The 18,667-nt window shown below is 33.4% G+C and overlaps 1 protein-coding gene across 1 annotated transcript; it reads right to left on the bottom strand.

Annotated features, from left to right (window-relative positions):
* Positions 1 to 6,641: 6,641 nt before the first annotated feature.
* On the bottom strand, positions 6,642 to 18,465 carry LOC134845805 (nascent polypeptide-associated complex subunit alpha-like). The gene is made up of 4 exons (XM_063862885.1): positions 18,276 to 18,465; positions 17,899 to 18,111; positions 7,818 to 8,078; positions 6,642 to 6,943 (listed from the first exon to the last, which is right to left on the bottom strand). Exons 1-4 carry the CDS (start codon positions 18,447 to 18,449, stop codon positions 6,926 to 6,928), a joined length of 666 nt encoding a protein of 221 aa, XP_063718955.1. The 5' UTR covers positions 18,450 to 18,465; the 3' UTR covers positions 6,642 to 6,925.
* Positions 18,466 to 18,667: the final 202 nt, after the last annotated feature.

Raw genomic sequence — 18,667 nt, 5'->3', positions numbered from 1 at the left:
TCATTCGTCGGCTATGTAAACGTAATGCTTGTAGATTGTCTAATTGACAATGAACAGAAGGCAGAACCAAAACTGGTAAATTGGTATCAAACCTATCCAAAACTGCTATGACTACTTTTAAATTAATTGCTTCGCAAAATACTTTCATTTCAGATCTTATTTAAAAGCTAAAACCAGTATTCTAATGCTTAGATATTTACGCTTACTAAAATTATTGTTCCGAATTTCGATACGAAAGTAACGGAATATTTGTGCTCGGGGTGGGTTTTTTTTCTTCAGACAAATTTCGACTTTTTTACTAGCCATTTTTGACGGAATTTTTTTATATCATTCAAAAGGTATTGTTGTCCTGAGCTTAAATTTGAGAAGATATTTCACCTGTGATCATTTTTCGTAAAGTTATAAGGGTTTAAAGCTTGCCATTTTGACCAAAATGGGACAATTAACGCGCGATATAATTCGAGCTATTAACGCGTAAGCGGGGATTTAATCCGTCTTAGAAATTGTTCGAATTTGGTTGAAAGAAGCTTATTTGCCATAATTGGTTTGTTTCAAGGAACGAAACCTATCCTTTTGTACTTTATATGGCGTGTGGGGGGATGATTTTCATTTAAAAAATTCAAATTAAAAAAAAAATTTCATTTTATTTTATTTCAATTAATTTTTTAAGTTATTTTTGCTCCATAAAATTTAAAAGGCAGTTGGAAGATTAGGTCTTCGCCCTGATACGAGCAGTCTTGTTTCTTCTAAAATCATATTCATAAGATTGAAACAAAATTTAGCAAACTAGGTGGTTTAACTTTAAATCTATGACAATGAAGCCTATATGCCAGTTGATCGAATGTGATAATGCAGCAGTGATATTTTTCTTGTCTGGAGTTGTATTCAGTTTACGTTGAAGCCAAAAAAGCTGATAATCGTTCATGTTTTTAACAAAAAAGATAGTAAAGTTTATTTGGCTCAAAAACGATGTGAGATAAGTTTCACAAAAAAATAAGGATTATAGAGCGGTTAAGAGAGACACAAAGACAAAGTTAACAAAATTTTTTCTGAAAAAACGGCTTCATTTTGAGAAATTGAAATCATGATGAAAACGTCATTTTTTCAAAGTCAACAAGAAACATTGAGCAATACTCGATTTAGAATCCTTTGTGAAAATTTTTTCAAGCAGTTAAAAACTTAGTTTGATACCTCTTCAATTTCTCCGCTTTTTTTCTACAAAGGAGGCTTTATCTAGTTTTTGCTTATTTTGTAATGTTCGATCAAATTGAGTCTGCGCGCGCTTTTTATTTACAAATTTAAGATTTTTGAGTTATTTAACTTTTTTTAGTATTTTCATTTGGCTTATTCTAGAAATGAACATAAATGTCTTTTGCTCATATATGTTTGTGCAAATGTTAAACTTCATATAATTTTGTTGATACATAGCATTTAAGGGACAACATACCTCTGTTCGGAAAAAAAATGTTTATTAAGTAGTCTAATGAAACCTACAAACTTGCCAAAGTAACCAATATAAACACAGAGGCGAACCCGAGCTTCGCACCACTTACAATACAGTAATTATAGTTTGAGTTCACCATAATGCTGAAAAATTATCAAGCAGAACTTCGAACTGTATTACAATAGAAGAGGGAAGTCAAAAACGAGAAAACAAAAAAAAAAATTTTTTTTTTTGGTGTTTGAATTTATTTAGGTTTTTCAAAGAAGTCCTAGTGCGTTCAATTGGGCATTCAAAAAATTGGTGCCAGAGTTTTATTTATCTCAAAAGTACTATAGGATAATTTAAGAAAAAAATCGGGATCTGAGCCGACAGAATTGAAGTCGACATCTAAGAAACTGAAACTCAGTCAAAAATTTTTGTCAATAAAAACATATAGTAACAAAGATAGCCGATTACTGTGCAAGCAGCACAGAATGTTCCGACCATACTCTGCGTGGTGTGATAAAAAGATCTGACGTGTAGTCATTATTTAGGCATTTTGGACAGCCATAGAACTATAGGCAAATTGAACAGGCGCGGATCTACGAACTTCTCGAGGAGGGGTGAGGGGGATTAAAAAAAAATTGGAAAATTTTGTCGACCTTTTTTAGGTCAACCAAATTGATTTTCTGAGCACTCCCAAATCACTATAAAGACCCTAATTTGACAAAATTTCCTGCACCGCTGGCAAATTAAAAAAAAGGCCAAAAAGGGAGTTTTTATGCACTGTTTGGAAAATTTCGACTAAAAATCGCATTTTTTTTTGGCGAGCGGTCCCCGCTTAAAATACGTATAGATTGGAACCAAAGGCACCTTTAGAAAATTTTGAAGTTCAATTGGCCAAAAAATGGATATCGCAAATTAGCACAAAATAGGACCCTTGGGGTCGGCGGGGGTTGAATTCCTGAGAGGGGATCGTCCGCCCACCCCCTAAATCCGCTACTGATATTGGAGAAAAAATTTTACAGAGAAACGACTAGAAAAACAAAAACGTCAAAAAAAATTTGCAGTTTTTGGTTCCCTAAATTTTACTTGCTTAAAAGAAATTTTTAGGGCTTAAATCAAGGATAAAAAGCTGTTGTAAGCCTGCTCGTTCGCTTTATTTGCTCGATATTGAAATAAAATTCAATAATATTTTTTCAGGATAATGGGAAAATTTTATTGTCGTTCAAATCACGGCTGAAAAAGACTAGATTTGGTATAATATTCGACCCACTCTGATGATTATTTTTGATACCTAATTCTCAGTGGAAAACAAAACAAAAGAAAAAACGAAAAGAAACCCGAATACAAAGTTCCTCCACTTTTTTTAAATGGTCGAAACAAAACAATTTTATGTAACGCCTACATAGGATCAACGATAGCTATAGTAGTAGCGTAAGCAAAATAGATTACATGAATTGGAAACTTAATCATCAGACCGCAAGTTGGCAACCATAACTAGAAAACTAATATTAAAACTCTATAGTTATACAAACAATGGTTCGAGGTCTAATATGATAGCATAAGTTCTAATTACTACCCCGTAGTAATATTCGATTTTTCATCAAATTGAGCACTTCAGCAGCATAGCAGAATCATAAAAGATTCAACTGGTTTTGTAAAACCCAAAAAAAGGTATATTCTGATTTGATAACGCTTGCTAATCGCAAGCATAACCAGTTTTGAGGGTTTAACGTCAACTATAACCAATTTTTTGGTCAATGCTAATCATAAAAAGCCGACAAACGGTATTTTTCCCAAAATAATCTTTCCGTCCACTCACTTTTGCCAAATATAGTCCTGTCAAAAAATTCGAAGGGCTGATATTTAAAAAAAGCTCGACCTTTTTTTTCAAATCACCACTACCTTGTCAATCATTTCCTGTGCAGGCCAATAAGGAGGGGTTTTTACAGAGTTATAAGAAAAAAAAATTTTCTTGAAAGTCCTTTCTTGAATTACCATGACAATTCCCGAAACAATAAGATTTAAGTTTTGAAAATCAAATATATTGAGTTGATGAAATCACAATCTTTTGAAACTCGCTAAGTCACCAAAAATAATGAGTTTTTGGGAAAAAAAACACTTGAGATGCAACACAATCATCGCATGACAAACTAGCAGACAGAAATTGAGACGTTAGTCGCAAAGTCGAAAAGAAAGATTTTGAAAATGTCGTAAGAGGTTCTACCAAAAATTTCATATTCGTGTGTTATTTTGTTTAAATGAAAACTAATTTAGAGTAAGAAAAAACATGCCAATATAGGCAAATGAAAATTGAATTTCCATCGAACGAAATGTTACTAGAAGGTAATAAAGCCGCCATTTTTTAAGCAGACAACAGAAGAGTAAATAAATGTTTGCATAAAGAAAACAATTCATAGAAAATTCTCCATGACTCCGTCAAAAACTCATTCGCAAAAAAATGTTTCGCTCATCTAACGAGCCAACATAAACCTACCAAGTTGATTAGGTTTAAACCCAAAACATTTTAATCCGAGTAAATAAACAAAACAAACAAAGAAAACCAGAATTGGTAACAAAAACCAACTCAAAAACAACTATTGGATAGAACAGGTTTTTGAAATGCTGTTATGGTTAAAATATAACAGTTGGTTGACAAAACTGAAGTTTTGAGAAACTGATATAGGGATTATGGATTTTGCTGAACAAGTTGTTCACAAGAACATAGCCAACCGACAGTGTGAAAAGAGTAAAAAAATGCAAGAAAACTGACTTCTTTAAGCTTCCACATTTCCAAGAAGAAAATTAAAATTTTTTGATAAAATTATTCCATTTTAAGAAAACTTCATCAATAGTTAAAATTTTTCTTCGCTGGGAAATCTGATATTTCATTCCATTTTCGAAACTAGAAGTCAATCATGTTAAGTTTTACGTGACCATTATAAGTTCGCTATTTGATAGTGGAGTTTGCCTTGCTTGTAACAAAACCAATGAGTTCGAAAGTCAAACCTCGAAATAAGTGAATTTGAGTCTGATCAAATTTAAACACTTCCTGAAAAACGAAAAAGTATCATTGCGACCTGTATAAGAGTCTGAACTACCTTCTTTGACTCTTTAAAAAGTCTATGCTCCACATTGATAGATCTAGCTGTACGCCAGCATAATAATCGCATGAGTAATTATTGGGTGAATATTAATAGGCGAAGCTAAAACTTCAAACAAAAATTTTACTTGAAAAAATTCGAAAAAGAGCAAAACATTTTATGAGTTATCAGTATCCATCAATGAAGCTTTAAAGATGGCAATAAAAAACTAGAAGAAAGCTCAATTTTCAAAAAAAAGTTCGTGCTAGGGGAACTACGCCGACAAAAACAAACAGACAACGATAGTCCAAAAAAGGAGAAAAATTCTAGTTTGCAAAAACAACAGTCCCCAGCCTGATTCGAACCACAAACTTAAGTGTATGTCATGTTTTAGACAGAAGCGGAAATGCGCTTTGCACTATTACTGACAAGTAGAAAATAAATAATGACAAGTTAGACAAAACTTGAGGATAAGCTCAGTAAAACTCATTCATTACAAAACTAGTCAAAAAAATTTAATCAAAACTTTCACATTGGAACCAATTTTGAGCAGAGTTGACTGAGCAAACAACACATCGGTAATCACAGTTTTGCAGAAAAAAGCGTTGTAATAAGAACTTTAAACTCAAACTTAGTAAAATTTTCCATTTAAGTCAAGGCTTCATTCGTTGCTTTCGTGTTACTTGAGAGAACGAAAAAAATGGTAGTAATATCGTGAATCCCAATACATATTCCAAACTCAATATAATCCAAAAAACCAGAAGTCTGTCGTGGCGACTCAGACGACAAAAAATACATTCGAACAATAGATTAATCGAAAACACAAACGATAGGACGCTAACTACTTTTTTCAAGCGGAAAATTTCACTTAGAGCTATTTTCCTGAGGTTTGACCTTATTTCCAGAGAAAAATTACCATTTTTGCGGGAACTTACTCCACGATGAAAACTCTAGTCAGCACTTATGTGGCTTTGTAAAAGAGCTTTCCGTCCTCAATTTGTTTTTTTTTTGCGAGTACATTTTTAGTCGGCTTTTCTTGCCAGAGATTTTAACTAACTCTTCACATAATTGACTCTTCAAAATTGATTTCATAGTAACACACGTCTCAAAGACTGCTAAACTGAGCTAATTAAATTGATAATTCAGGCAAATACAAATAGATTTCGAAAACTCAATTGAGGAGATTTTCAGACGAGAAGAGGCATTTAAGGCGCACGAAGCATTATTGTACAAATGCGAAACAGTGGATATAAAATTCGAATTGAAACCAAAATAGCAACAGTGAAAAAATAACAAGTCATATATTTGAAATTAAATGTGAAGTTTTCACTACAGCTGTTCGAGTTTCGTTCGAGCTTTCTGTTCCGCAGATCCATTTCTAGTTGAGTACGATATTTCGTTTTCTTTATAATGAGTAGCTTCGAGTCGTTTTGGCTTCAATCTATGACGTCGTCAGTTCCTGCAAACAAACTCATTTCACAAACATAGCACGAAGCATTTAAATAACTTTGAAATCCATTTATAATTGAAAGCCAAGACTGCCAGATTTTTTTTACCATTTTACCATTTTCACATTGAACGTTGTAATAAGAACTTTAAACTCAAACTTAGTAAAATTTTCCATTTAAGTCAAGGCTTCATTCGTTGCTTTCGTGTTACTTGAGAGAACGAAAAAAATGGTAGTAATATCGTGAATCCCAATACATATTCCAAACTCAATATAATCCAAAAAACCAGAAGTCTGTCGTGGCGACTCAGACGACAAAAAATACATTCGAACAATAGATTAATCGAAAACACAAACGATAGGACGCTAACTACTTTTTTCAAGCGGAAAATTTCACTTAGAGCTATTTTCCTGAGGTTTGACCTTATTTCCAGAGAAAAATTACCATTTTTGCGGGAACTTACTCCACGATGAAAACTCTAGTCAGCACTTATGTGGCTTTGTAAAAGAGCTTTCCGTCCTCAATTTGTTTTTTTTTGCGAGTACATTTTTAGTCGGCTTTTCTTGCCAGAGATTTTAACTAACTCTTCACATAATTGACTCTTCAAAATTGATTTCATAGTAACACACGTCTCAAAGACTGCTAAACTGAGCTAATTAAATTGATAATTCAGGCAAATACAAATAGATTTCGAAAACTCAATTGAGGAGATTTTCAGACGAGAAGAGGCATTTAAGGCGCACGAAGCATTATTGTACAAATGCGAAACAGTGGATATAAAATTCGAATTGAAACCAAAATAGCAACAGTGAAAAAATAACAAGTCATATATTTGAAATTAAATGTGAAGTTTTCACTACAGCTGTTCGAGTTTCGTTCGAGCTTTCTGTTCCGCAGATCCATTTCTAGTTGAGTACGATATTTCGTTTTCTTTATAATGAGTAGCTTCGAGTCGTTTTGGCTTCAATCTATGACGTCGTCAGTTCCTGCAAACAAACTCATTTCACAAACATAGCACGAAGCATTTAAATAATTTTGAAATCCATTTATAATTGAAAGCCAAGACTGCCAGATTTTTTTTACCATTTTCACAGGCGAGTAATGACGATCAACAACGGAAACTTCCGCGACATATTGAACGTAATTGTTATCAAGAATTCATTTGCTAACACAGCCGTGCATAGGAAAAATCCTCGTGCATGGAAAATGAGTTCTATACTGGGCGACATTGAAAACGCACCATCAAATCTCTCCTTAAAATAAAATGGTTGGAAAAAAAACGTGAAAACTTACTAAATAACGCTTTTACAGCAAATTTGATCACATTTCAAGTTTTAGATTTGAGTTTTTATTAAGCTAAGTTCGAGTTTCCTTGCAAGCTTGAAAGCAAATTAATCCTGAAAATAACCAGGAAAACTCAGTTTTTATCCAACAAAAAGATGTAAGTATATGGCTTAACCCTCAGTTTTATTTCGTTTATTGACCTTAAAAGGCAAGAATTTTCCAGAACTGTGAATGAATCAAGGTACTAAATTTAGTTTCAAAAAATAAATTAGATAAAAAATAGGCCTGCTTTGTTATTTTGGCCTAATTTTTTCCTAAGCTCAATTTCTAGGCGACTTGTCAAATTTTACTACTTAAGTAAAACTTTTTCACTTATGCAGTTTGCACAGAGCTCAGACCGAATATATTTTTCAAAAGTTCTCCTTTTTTCTTTCAGAAAAAAATGTAGCTAAGATGTATGTCAGAATCTGATTGATTGCTATGAAAACAATTAGCCTTAGTGGCAGAAAAAAGCACAGTTATTTTCTCTTTAAAAACTACAATACATCCGGCTGCTCATAAATGCTATGTACTCACCATAATGGCATTGACAATATCGTTGTCGTTGTTTTTGAGTGCCTTCACTGCCTTACTCTTGGACACATTGGCCTGCTGCATCACCAGCTCAATGTCTTTCTCCTCTACTCCTGTGATGTCCAGAGTAGCCTCATCCTCCTCAGCTTCGTCCTCGTCTTCCTCCTGGACTGCACTGGTGGTAGGCTGAGCGCTGGCCCCCTCCTTAATCCGCTGGATCTCATTCAAGGATTTGATCACAGGCGCTTGAGACAAGTCTTCGACCTAAATTACAAACTAGTTGAATATGAGCATCAGTATTATACACCAACATTATTATATGAGCAGCGATACAAAAATATATTATTACTACACAAAGGCGAAGCAGAGCTTAGCAACACTTGCGATACAACAAAAACATTGCGTTACAAGAAGGGTATAGAATCGGTTATTTTTTGAAAAATTAAATTTAAAAAATAGTTAGAAAAGATTACTTAGAAAACTGTGATTACCGCAATTGAGACAAATTGAGCCAAAAAAAATCTAATTAGTCTACTTGTGCTGATAAACTTATTAAGTAGAGGCGGAAAGATGAATAATGATGGTATCCAAAACTTGCTGCCAAATTTGAGATATCTCTAGAAAGGCCACCTATGAAAACACTATCGACGAAAACACAAGAGACCATCAGTAGGTCGTTACAGAACGCCGTTCCAGGCATTGTGGAACAACTGAATGCACAACTGAAAGACTTGGTCAAAACCATGGAAGGCGAGGCACAAAAAGAATTCAAAGCTGAAGTGCAGAGCAACTTGAACAGTTTAGGCTTTCTTCAGACGAAAGCAGATCTGAAAGCACTATCGGAAGCAGAGATGATAGAAACTTTAAGCAGCAAAAAAATATATATCAAAGTTATTGGATTGGAAATGCCAAGTGGTAGCAATTTCGAAAGTGTTAGACCAGAGAAGGGAGAGTTTTCTTTAGTTGGAAGAATATGGAAAAATCGACAAGATAAAAAGCGCATAAGTAGGAGGCCAATATCTCAATTATACTATCCATGATGTAAACGCGTGCTTTAATAGTGTTTTGAACAATCTTCAAACCCCGCCGGCTCGTAAAGTTCCAAGTAATAGTGCTACAGATCCATCCATTCAAGTTAACAATTTTTCTCTAATGTTCGTTCTATAAAAAGAAACAATGTTCATCTAACTGAACCACTTGAATGAAATAGAACTATGCGAAACGGTTGCTTTCTTAATAGAATGTAACGGAAATCAAATCATAATATTATGTCTAGGGGTCTCCACGCGTTGATAAAAAGAAATTCACAGAAAAATTTCATACAGAACTAGAAAAAACAACTAAATATAAGTTACCTACAGTAATACATGATGACTTCAATATAGATGTTCTCAGAAATATTCAACTTGTTCGAAATCAACGCAGCACAAAATCATCAAATCGATTTGAGCTCTTACAAAACCTGCCAGCTTCAATGAAAGATCTTCATCTTTCATTTCTTTATCTACTATTTATGTGACCCAATAACCGAGGTTCTTATTTAGGAAAGCTTTTCTGATCATAATCCAGTTCTTTTATATTTTTTAAAATAAATGCTAGCTCAACCAAGTTTTGTTGATAAAGATAAAATTGCTGAGCCTTATTAACACTTTCAAAAACGTATCGTGAAACTCTCGCTGATTTTGCACCATTTACAGACAAAAGCACAAAAAACTTATGTTCCCTGGTTTAATAAGAAATTCAAAAACACCTTGAAATAAAACACATTGTTCCGAACATGTAAAGCTGAGATTCAGAACAAGCAAAAACAGAAAAAAGTCTATCGAATGGAAGAAAAGGCGATAATCAAATAAGAACATATCAGAAAATATTCTATTTCAACAAAAGCAATAAATGTATTGGAGATTCCAGAGAAAATTTTAAGTTAATAAATGAAATAAAGAGCAACACGGCCCGCCCAGACTTCGCAGGCTGCGGTCTTGAAAAAAAAGAACAATTATGACATTACAGAGCCTGAAGATATAGCCAATAGTTTTATTCAATTCTTCTTCACAAATTGTTAAAATCTTTCTGGTGCTGTACCGAGCTTTGAATCATTTCAGTTGATACTGTAGAGCCTAAAACGTTACACAGAAAGTTATATAATTGATCTTCTGCAAAACAGAAAGTTTCTTATTTACAGAAAAGAAGATTATGACAATTAACGAAGTTTATGTCTACGACCTTTTAAGATTTTCTTTGCGCTCGGTTAATAACCTTCATTCAACAAGTTTTTTGAATGATATGTTTACTATTTCAAAGTTTGCATACAAAACTAGAAGAACTAATGATTTAGTATACAATAGACCTTTATGTCAAAAAAAAAAATAGAAATTAAACTCGTTGCGAAATAGAGTCGCACTGCTACTGAATTTTTTAAGTGAAAATAGTTTGATGCCTTCTAATGAGAGAAGTATGTCGAAAAACGAATCCATTGTTTTTGTGCATTTATTAAAAGATAATTATTACTTTTAGTTTTGACGTCTTACAACTTTCCCTAGTTAGTTCCACTTATAAGAGCTGTATAGGCTCCAAATTTGCCGTGAAAACTAAGGGTTTGTCAAATTTTTCTTTGAAAAAAAAATTTTTTTCTTACAGTTTGAGCTTGTTTCTCAAGTTTGAAAGTTTAAGAACATGTGGTTAAATGCTAATCTGATTAGTGTGGTGGGATACGAGCCTGGTATAAAAATATGGTCTCTAAAAACCGTATTTTCGAGATATTACGGTTTTTAGGAACTTTTAGATTTTTCTTTGATTTTCTGCTCATGTATGCTTTAAAGCTAGAAGCCTATCCTCAAGATAAGATTTTCCAAATTTTCCTATTTTTTGGGGATAAATATTCACCAAATTATTGGAAAAAAATGACAACATTTTATTGTTTATTTGATTGATTAATTGATATCAGTAACAAACATCCTGCGACACCATTAACCACTAGGCAAATCTCATCATACTGCGTCTTTTGAGTAAATCATCCATATTATAACTTTTTCCACTTTTTTTCATGAGACCAGATATCTCCTGAAGTTAAACAATTCAAACTTTTTGCCGATTAAACTGATAATGCTTTTAATAAATAATACTGATAAGGGTAGACATTGAGACGAGCGGAATTTGCAAAAACGGTGTAAAATTCAGCAAACGAACTTTTCCTATAGATATAACTATTTGATCCAAAATTTTCAGACTTGCTCATTTGACTGAACCCTCAATCTCAGATTTGGCAGGGTGGTTTTTGAGATGTCAAAAGTTACTAAAAACGGTGAGAAATTTGACTGATCCGAAATTCTATATTTTTTTCTACTAAAATTGGAGGCGTAGCTGCTTACACCGGGAGGAGTCCCGCAAACTGATTTTTCGATTATATCTTCACACCCAGACTTGAGAGCGTAAATTGTGAAAAAGTGTCAAAACAGACCAGTGTCGAAAATTAGCATTTTTTGAGCACAACACAGAGATTCCCACTACATGTTCTCTCCATTGATACCTGAATCTCAGATTTGGAGTGGCAGATTATGAGAAAAAAATCCAAGAAAATGAGTCAAACATTCCCATCGTTTAAAACTTCGAAGGCCGTTGAAATGGAGCAAAAAAGAGAGAAATATGCAGACACTAAATGTAGCAGCCGCTATTTTAGTTGGTACTAATTTCATGAAAATCGGTGAAGTAGTAGTCGACAAAAGTTGAAACATTCACAAAAAATGAAAAAAAAACACCCATGGTTTCGTCAAACAGGATAATTTTGACCAGGAAACTACGCATTTTGAGTCGAGTGAGCCGATAAAACAAAGGCAAAAACCCTTCAAGTGAAAAAAAGTTTAGAAAAAAATATTCGAAATCAGATTTGATAAAATGACAAATTACAGAACAGAACTTTCGATTACAGTAAAACATTTCAAACTAAAAAACAATCTATCTTTTGAAAATTGTTCGCAGTACCATATAACAAACTCATTCAAAATAAGGGATAATTAACAGACGGAAACTAAGCCGAAAACCATTTATCCCAAAAAAGTATCATTTTTTTTAAATTGAACTAGCGTTTAACGCACCTTGGGTGCTTCGAAATTTTTCGACAGCTCATGAAAAACCGCATATATTGGAAACAACATCTGCAAACTTTATGTGTACTCTGACTGCACCCAATGACAGGGTTGGTAAATTCGATCTTTTAAATTTTTTTAGTTCCCATTTTAAAAGCGTCATTTGCAACCACTGAGAGTCCCTGAGAGCACCCTACTATAGGGTTAGGAATCCAAAATTTTGTGAATTTTTTAAACCAAAGTTTCCCGAAAAAAAAATTAAAAAAAAAACGTCTTATCTCGGAAAGTAAAAGGATTTGAGCATTCATATTAAGAGGCAAGATTTGAGACGACTGGGTGTACGCTGACAATAAAGTTGTATCTTCATCAAGTTGGTAGTTTCAAATTTTTTGAATTTCCTTGTAGATAAGTTCTTCGAGAAATTTTGAAAAAATCAAAAAATGTCACATCTCGGAAACTAAAAGCATTTGAGCAGTCGCGTTTAGCAGTCGCATGTGGTAAGATTTGCAACTCTTTATACCCTGACAACTATGGAGTTGGAAATGTCAAATTTTGAAAAATAATTATTTTAAACTTTCTGAAGTTTTCTGAAAATTTTTGAAAAAATCACAAAAAACGTCATATCTCGAAAACTACAAAGAATTGAGCAGTCATACTTGGAGGCAATATTTGCAATCTTCGAGATTACTCTGACAGGACCCAACTACAGGGTTGGGAATTTCAGATTTTACGAAAAAAATTTATGTTTTCTGAATTTTTTTTTTGAAAAAATCACAAAAAACGCCATATCTCGAAAACTACAAAGAATTGAGCAGTCATATTTGGAGGCAAGATTTTTAACTCCTTAGAGTACTCTGAAAGCACCCAACTACAAAATTGGAAATTTCAAATGTTGAGTAATAATTAATTAAAATTTTCTGTAAAAGTTTTGAAAAAATCACAAAAAACCTCATATCTCGAAAACTACAAAGAATTGAGCAGTCATATTTGGAGGCAAGATTCGCAATCTTTGAGAATACTCTGACAGCACCCAACTACAGGGTTGGGAAAATCAAGTTTTGCAAATTATTTTGTTATTTGAAATTTCTGAAAATTTTTGAAAAAATCTCAAAAATGGTCTTTTCTCGTTAACTAAAATGATTCGGGCATTCAAAATTGGAGGCCAAATTCGCAACCCCTAATTCGATATAGGGCTGCTTCATTTAAACTCGGTAAAATAACCACTAACATCAAATAAGAAAATCAAAAAAAAATTTCTTAACCATTGCAATATACGATACAGCTTAAACATGCAAAAATAATACGTTGAAAAAGCTTAAACATGGCGAGATAGTGAAGCCCGCATTTAAATATATAATAGATTTCTGAAAATTTTTGAAAAAATCTCAAAAATGGTCTTTTCTCGTTAACTAAAATGATTCGGGCATTCAAAATTGGAGGCCAAATTCGCAACCCCTAATTCGATATAGGGCTGCTTCATTTAAACTCGGTAAAATAACCACTAACATCAAATAAGAAAATCGAAAAAAAATTTCTTAACCATTGCAATATACGATACAGCTTAAACATGCAAAAATAATACGTTGAAAAAGCTTAAACATGGCGAGATAGTGAAGCCCGCATTTAAATATATAATAGATTATTAATTACTACCCAAAACTGATAACACCTATTTACTACCTAAATGAAGTTAGTTTTATTTTCACTTTCAAGATTTTGAGCTTCCTTGCTAATGACCATTTTGACTATTGTGTGAACAAAAGTTATTTGCAGAAAAAAGTCCAGTAAACGATTGCAATACAATTGCTTAACGCAAGACTAATTATTATGAATATTTCGTGGAGATGCCACTGGGGTGTTAGTCCCGCTTTTAAGTTTCTCGATTTGCACGACAGTTTTCACAAATACAAACAAAAGTCCATATGCAAGTGTTCTGTTCGCTCCTGTTTCGAAGAAGCGCCACATAAATTCGATTTTCCGCACATCCTTTTAATTGCTCTTATAAAAGGATTGTATAATAGGATATCCAGAACGCCAAAGTTCCGATCTATGATATGATACAAATAGTTGAATATGCTGAGTAAAATAAGGCTTCAGCCATTGCCTTATTTTAAAAACGCAAAAAATCAAAGAGTTTCGCACCATTTACGATACTTGATTTTGCATCGCAAGTGTTACGGAGCTTCGTAACACTTGCGATGCAAAAAACACATGGCGCTACAAAATAGTGAATGAAAAAAAAAGTCTGAAAAAATTTCTGAAAAATTATGTTGGAAAAATTAGTTCAAAAATAATTGGCAACAAACGTTATAAGATAACAGCTAAAAAAAACTTAATATTTGTATCAGATGAAGTTCATAAACATCCCATAAAAAATGGAAAACAATAACCGAATGGCAACAAAGGCGACACACTTTGCGTCGAAACCTGTTGAGCCGAAAACAAATCTGTTGTCATAAAAAAATTCTTAAAATTCAAGTTTGTACGACCCAATTACACGACCTTAACAGATAAAAAAAAAGCGTTTAAAAAGACTGAAAATGAACCGACAGAAACTAGGGCGAAAACTACAAACCCGAAAAAAATGAGAATTTTTTTCGAAAAGATAATTACAAACTGAAACGGACTTGAACTAACTACTTCATAAATGATAAAAAGAAAGTGAAGATACTACTTAAGAAGTGAATGGCCTACTTAAGAAGTGAAGATCCTCTAGAAATGATCCTACTACAAAATTTTTTACGGGGAAAAGTCTAGTACCCGGTTGAAATACAGAGGGACATTCCATTACTGAACTAGTAAGTGTCACGCCATGATTTCACATCTTGTTATCTAAACCTATTGATAATTGTATACGTTAGTAAAGATCACTAACTTTGTGAGCAACCACGAAGACCGGTTGCCAGCTTAATATATATTAAATTTAATTTGTGAAAGGCTTTTTGAACAGAAAGAGTTCAGAGCTATCTTCATCAAGTTGGTAGTTTCAAATTTTTTGAATTTCCTTGTAGATAAGTTCTTCGAGAAATTTTGAAAAAATCAAAAAATGTCACATCTCGGAAACTAAAAGCATTTGAGCAGTCGCGTTTAGCAGTCGCATATGGTAAGATTTGCAACTCTTTATACCCTGACAACTATGGAGTTGGAAATGTCAAATTTTGAAAAATAATTATTTTAAACTTTCTGAAGTTTTCTGAAAATTTTTGAAAAAATCACAAAAAACGTCATATCTCGAAAACTACAAAGAATTGAGCAGTCATACTTGGAGGCAATATTTGCAATCTTCGAGATTACTCTGACAGGACCCAACTACAGGGTTGGGAATTTCAGATTTTACGAAAAAAATTTATGTTTTCTGAATTTTTTTTTTGAAAAAATCACAAAAAACGCCATATCTCGAAAACCACAAAGAATTGAGCAGTCATATTTGGAGGCAAGATTTTTAACTCCTTAGAGTACTCTGAAAGCACCCAACTACAAAATTGGAAATTTCAAATGTTGAGTAATAATTAATTAAAATTTTCTGTAAAAGTTTTGAAAAAATCACAAAAAACCTCATATCTCGAAAACTACAAAGAATTGAGCAGTCATATTTGGAGGCAAGATTCGCAATCTTTGAGAATACTCTGACAGCACCCAACTACAGGGTTGGGAAAATCAAGTTTTGCAAATTATTTTGTTATTTGAAATTTCTGAAAATTTTTGAAAAAATCTCAAAAATGGTCTTTTCTCGTTAACTAAAATGATTCGGGCATTCAAAATTGGAGGCCAAATTCGCAACCCCTAATTCGATATAGGGCTGCTTCATTTAAACTCGGTAAAATAACCACTAACATCAAATAAGAAAATCGAAAAAAAATTTCTTAACCATTGCAATATACGATACAGCTTAAACATGCAAAAATAATACGTTGAAAAAGCTTAAACATGGCGAGATAGTGAAGCCCGCATTTAAATATATAATAGATTATTAATTACTACCCAAAACTGATAACACCTATTTACTACCTAAATGAAGTTAGTTTTATTTTCACTTTCAAGATTTTGAGCTTCCTTGCTAATGACCATTTTGACTATTGTGTGAACAAAAGTTATTTGCAGAAAAAAGTCCAGTAAACGATTGCAATACAATTGCTTAACGCAAGACTAATTATTATGAATATTTCGTGGAGATGCCACTGGGGTGTTAGTCCCGCTATTAAGTTTCTCGATTTGCACGACAGTTTTCACAAATACAAACAAAAGTCCATATGCAAGTGTTCTGTTCGCTCCTGTTTCGAAGAAGCGCCACATAAATTCGATTTTCCGCACATCCTTTTAATTGCTCTTATAAAAGGATTGTATAATAGGATATCCAGAACGCCAAAGTTCCGATCTATGATATGATACAAATAGTTGAATATGCTGAGTAAAATAAGGCTTCAGCCATTGCCTTATTTTAAAAACGCAAAAAATCAAAGAGTTTCGCACCATTTACGATACTTGATTTTGCATCGCAAGTGTTACGGAGCTTCGTAACACTTGCGATGCAAAAAACACATGGCGCTACAAAATAGTGAATGAAAAAAAAAGTCTGAAAAAATTTCTGAAAAATTATGTTGGAAAAATTAGTTCAAAAATAATTGGCAACAAACGTTATAAGATAACAGCTAAAAAAAACTTAATATTTGTATCAGATGAAGTTCATAAACATCCCATAAAAAATGGAAAACAATAACCGAATGGCAACAAAGGCGACACACTTTGCGTCGAAACCTGTTGAGCCGAAAACAAATCTGTTGTCATAAAAAATTCTTAAAATTCAAGTTTGTACGACCCAATTACACGACCTTAACAGATAAAAAAAAAGCGTTTAAAAAGACTGAAAATGAACCGACAGAAACTAGGGCGAAAACTACAAACCCGAAAAAAATGAGAATTTTTTTTGAAAAGATAATTACAAACTGAAACGGACTTGAACTAACTACTTCATAAATGATAAAAAGAAAGTGAAGATACTACTTAAGAAGTGAATGGCCTACTTAAGAAGTGAAGATCCTCTAGAAATGATCCTACTACAAAATTTTTTACGGGGAAAAGTCTAGTACCCGGTTGAAATACAGAGGGACATTCCATTACTGAACTAGTAAGTGTCACGCCATGATTTCACATCTTGTTATCTAAACCTATTGATAATTGTATACGTTAGTAAAGATCACTAACTTTGTGAGCAACCACGAAGACCGGTTGCCAGCTTAATATATATTAAATTTAATTTGTGAAAGGCTTTTTGAACAGAAAGAGTTCAGAGCTAAAAGCTGTGTTATACGGTGACATAAGTGGGATACGAACCCACGTATCCAAGATACTGCTAAAAGCTTTGTTACACGGTGACCGCGATGGAGCTCCCCTAGCGCATGAACCCCGCGCAAATAAACAGCGTCGAACCACATATTTTTGTGCCAGCTTAATATAAATTTATTTCACTTGTGAAATGGCGTTTTGAACAGAAAGAGTTCAGAGCTGAAAGCTTTGTTCCAAATACCCTTGCTTATCGCAAGGTAAAAAAAAACAATTACAAAAATGTTAAAATTTCAGGAATGATTTTCAATTTGAAAAAAATATGTCCACTAATTAGCGGCGTCATATAAGTATTCAAAAACATTTATCGAGCAGCAACTAAGCCGAAAAATTAGGTAAACTCCCTTTAAGCTGAAAAAAGTTGTCAAGAAAAAGTTATTGAAACTCTACCCTCCGGCAACACATAAAAGGATGAAACAAACGACTCAAGTACCTAGAAGGACAACTATTCTCGAATTGAATAATTACCCGCACCAATACAGGGATAAATCAAAATTACTTTTCATTATAGTAAAATCAGAAGAAAAGTCAATGGTGTATAAGCTTAACAGACAAAAAATGAGAAAAACAATCCGAAAATTGATTCGATATTCACCTACACGTCATTTTGATTTGATATTTACGAAACAAATGAAGAAACAGAACAAAAACACAAAACGTACCTTTGCTTCCCCAAAAACAACATAAGTATCGCCAGCCGGGCTTCGGTAAACGTCGGGTTTCGATATCACAAAGAGAATCGTCCTGCTCTTTCGAATAGTGACTCGGTTGATCCCATGAATTTGTTTCAAGCCCAATTTAGAGAGCGCTTTTCGGGCTCGCTTCTCACTTCTCGATTGTTTTGAGCCTTTTTCATCGCCGTCATCTTCGTCACCCTGAAACATAAAACGTCCGCAATCTACATAAGCAAAAGAGAAACCAATTAATGCATGCTAAACTTTAGATAAAGACAGCCATTCTCAGTCAACAGAGAATGTATTTTTTCCATTTTTCGCCCAAAACTTTGTTTTAATTAGTTTCTCAGCAATTGTTCACTAACGTCTTCTTTTTTATCACCATCTGGATTTGCAGAGTCCTCAAGTCCCGGCATCTCTTCGTCATCATCGTCACTATCGCTACCTTCAGCCTCAACATCTTTATTCTCGGGTGGGATTTTAGCAGCTTTCGCTTCACTCCCTTCACTGAGCTTTTCTATGACTTCTGCAGCGGTCATTGGGTCTTAAACGAAATAAAAACATCAGTTATCATTAAATTTTTTAAGGTAATCAGATATCATAGTACTATGATACGTTGAAAGTATCATAGTAACCGAGGTTACAGTCAGGAGTCCCTTCATCGAATATTCCAGTCAAAATCCTAGAAATTTACCAGATATGGAAGAGTAAAGTATTATGTGGTAAGAAGTAAATAGAGTCAGATGGTTGGGAATCA

This window comes from Symsagittifera roscoffensis, chromosome 5 (assembly GCF_963678635.1).
Source record: "Symsagittifera roscoffensis chromosome 5, txSymRosc1.1, whole genome shotgun sequence".
NCBI classification, from domain to species: Eukaryota; Metazoa; Xenacoelomorpha; order Acoela; family Convolutidae; genus Symsagittifera; species Symsagittifera roscoffensis.
This window is presented reverse-complemented; position numbering and strand designations above follow the sequence as displayed.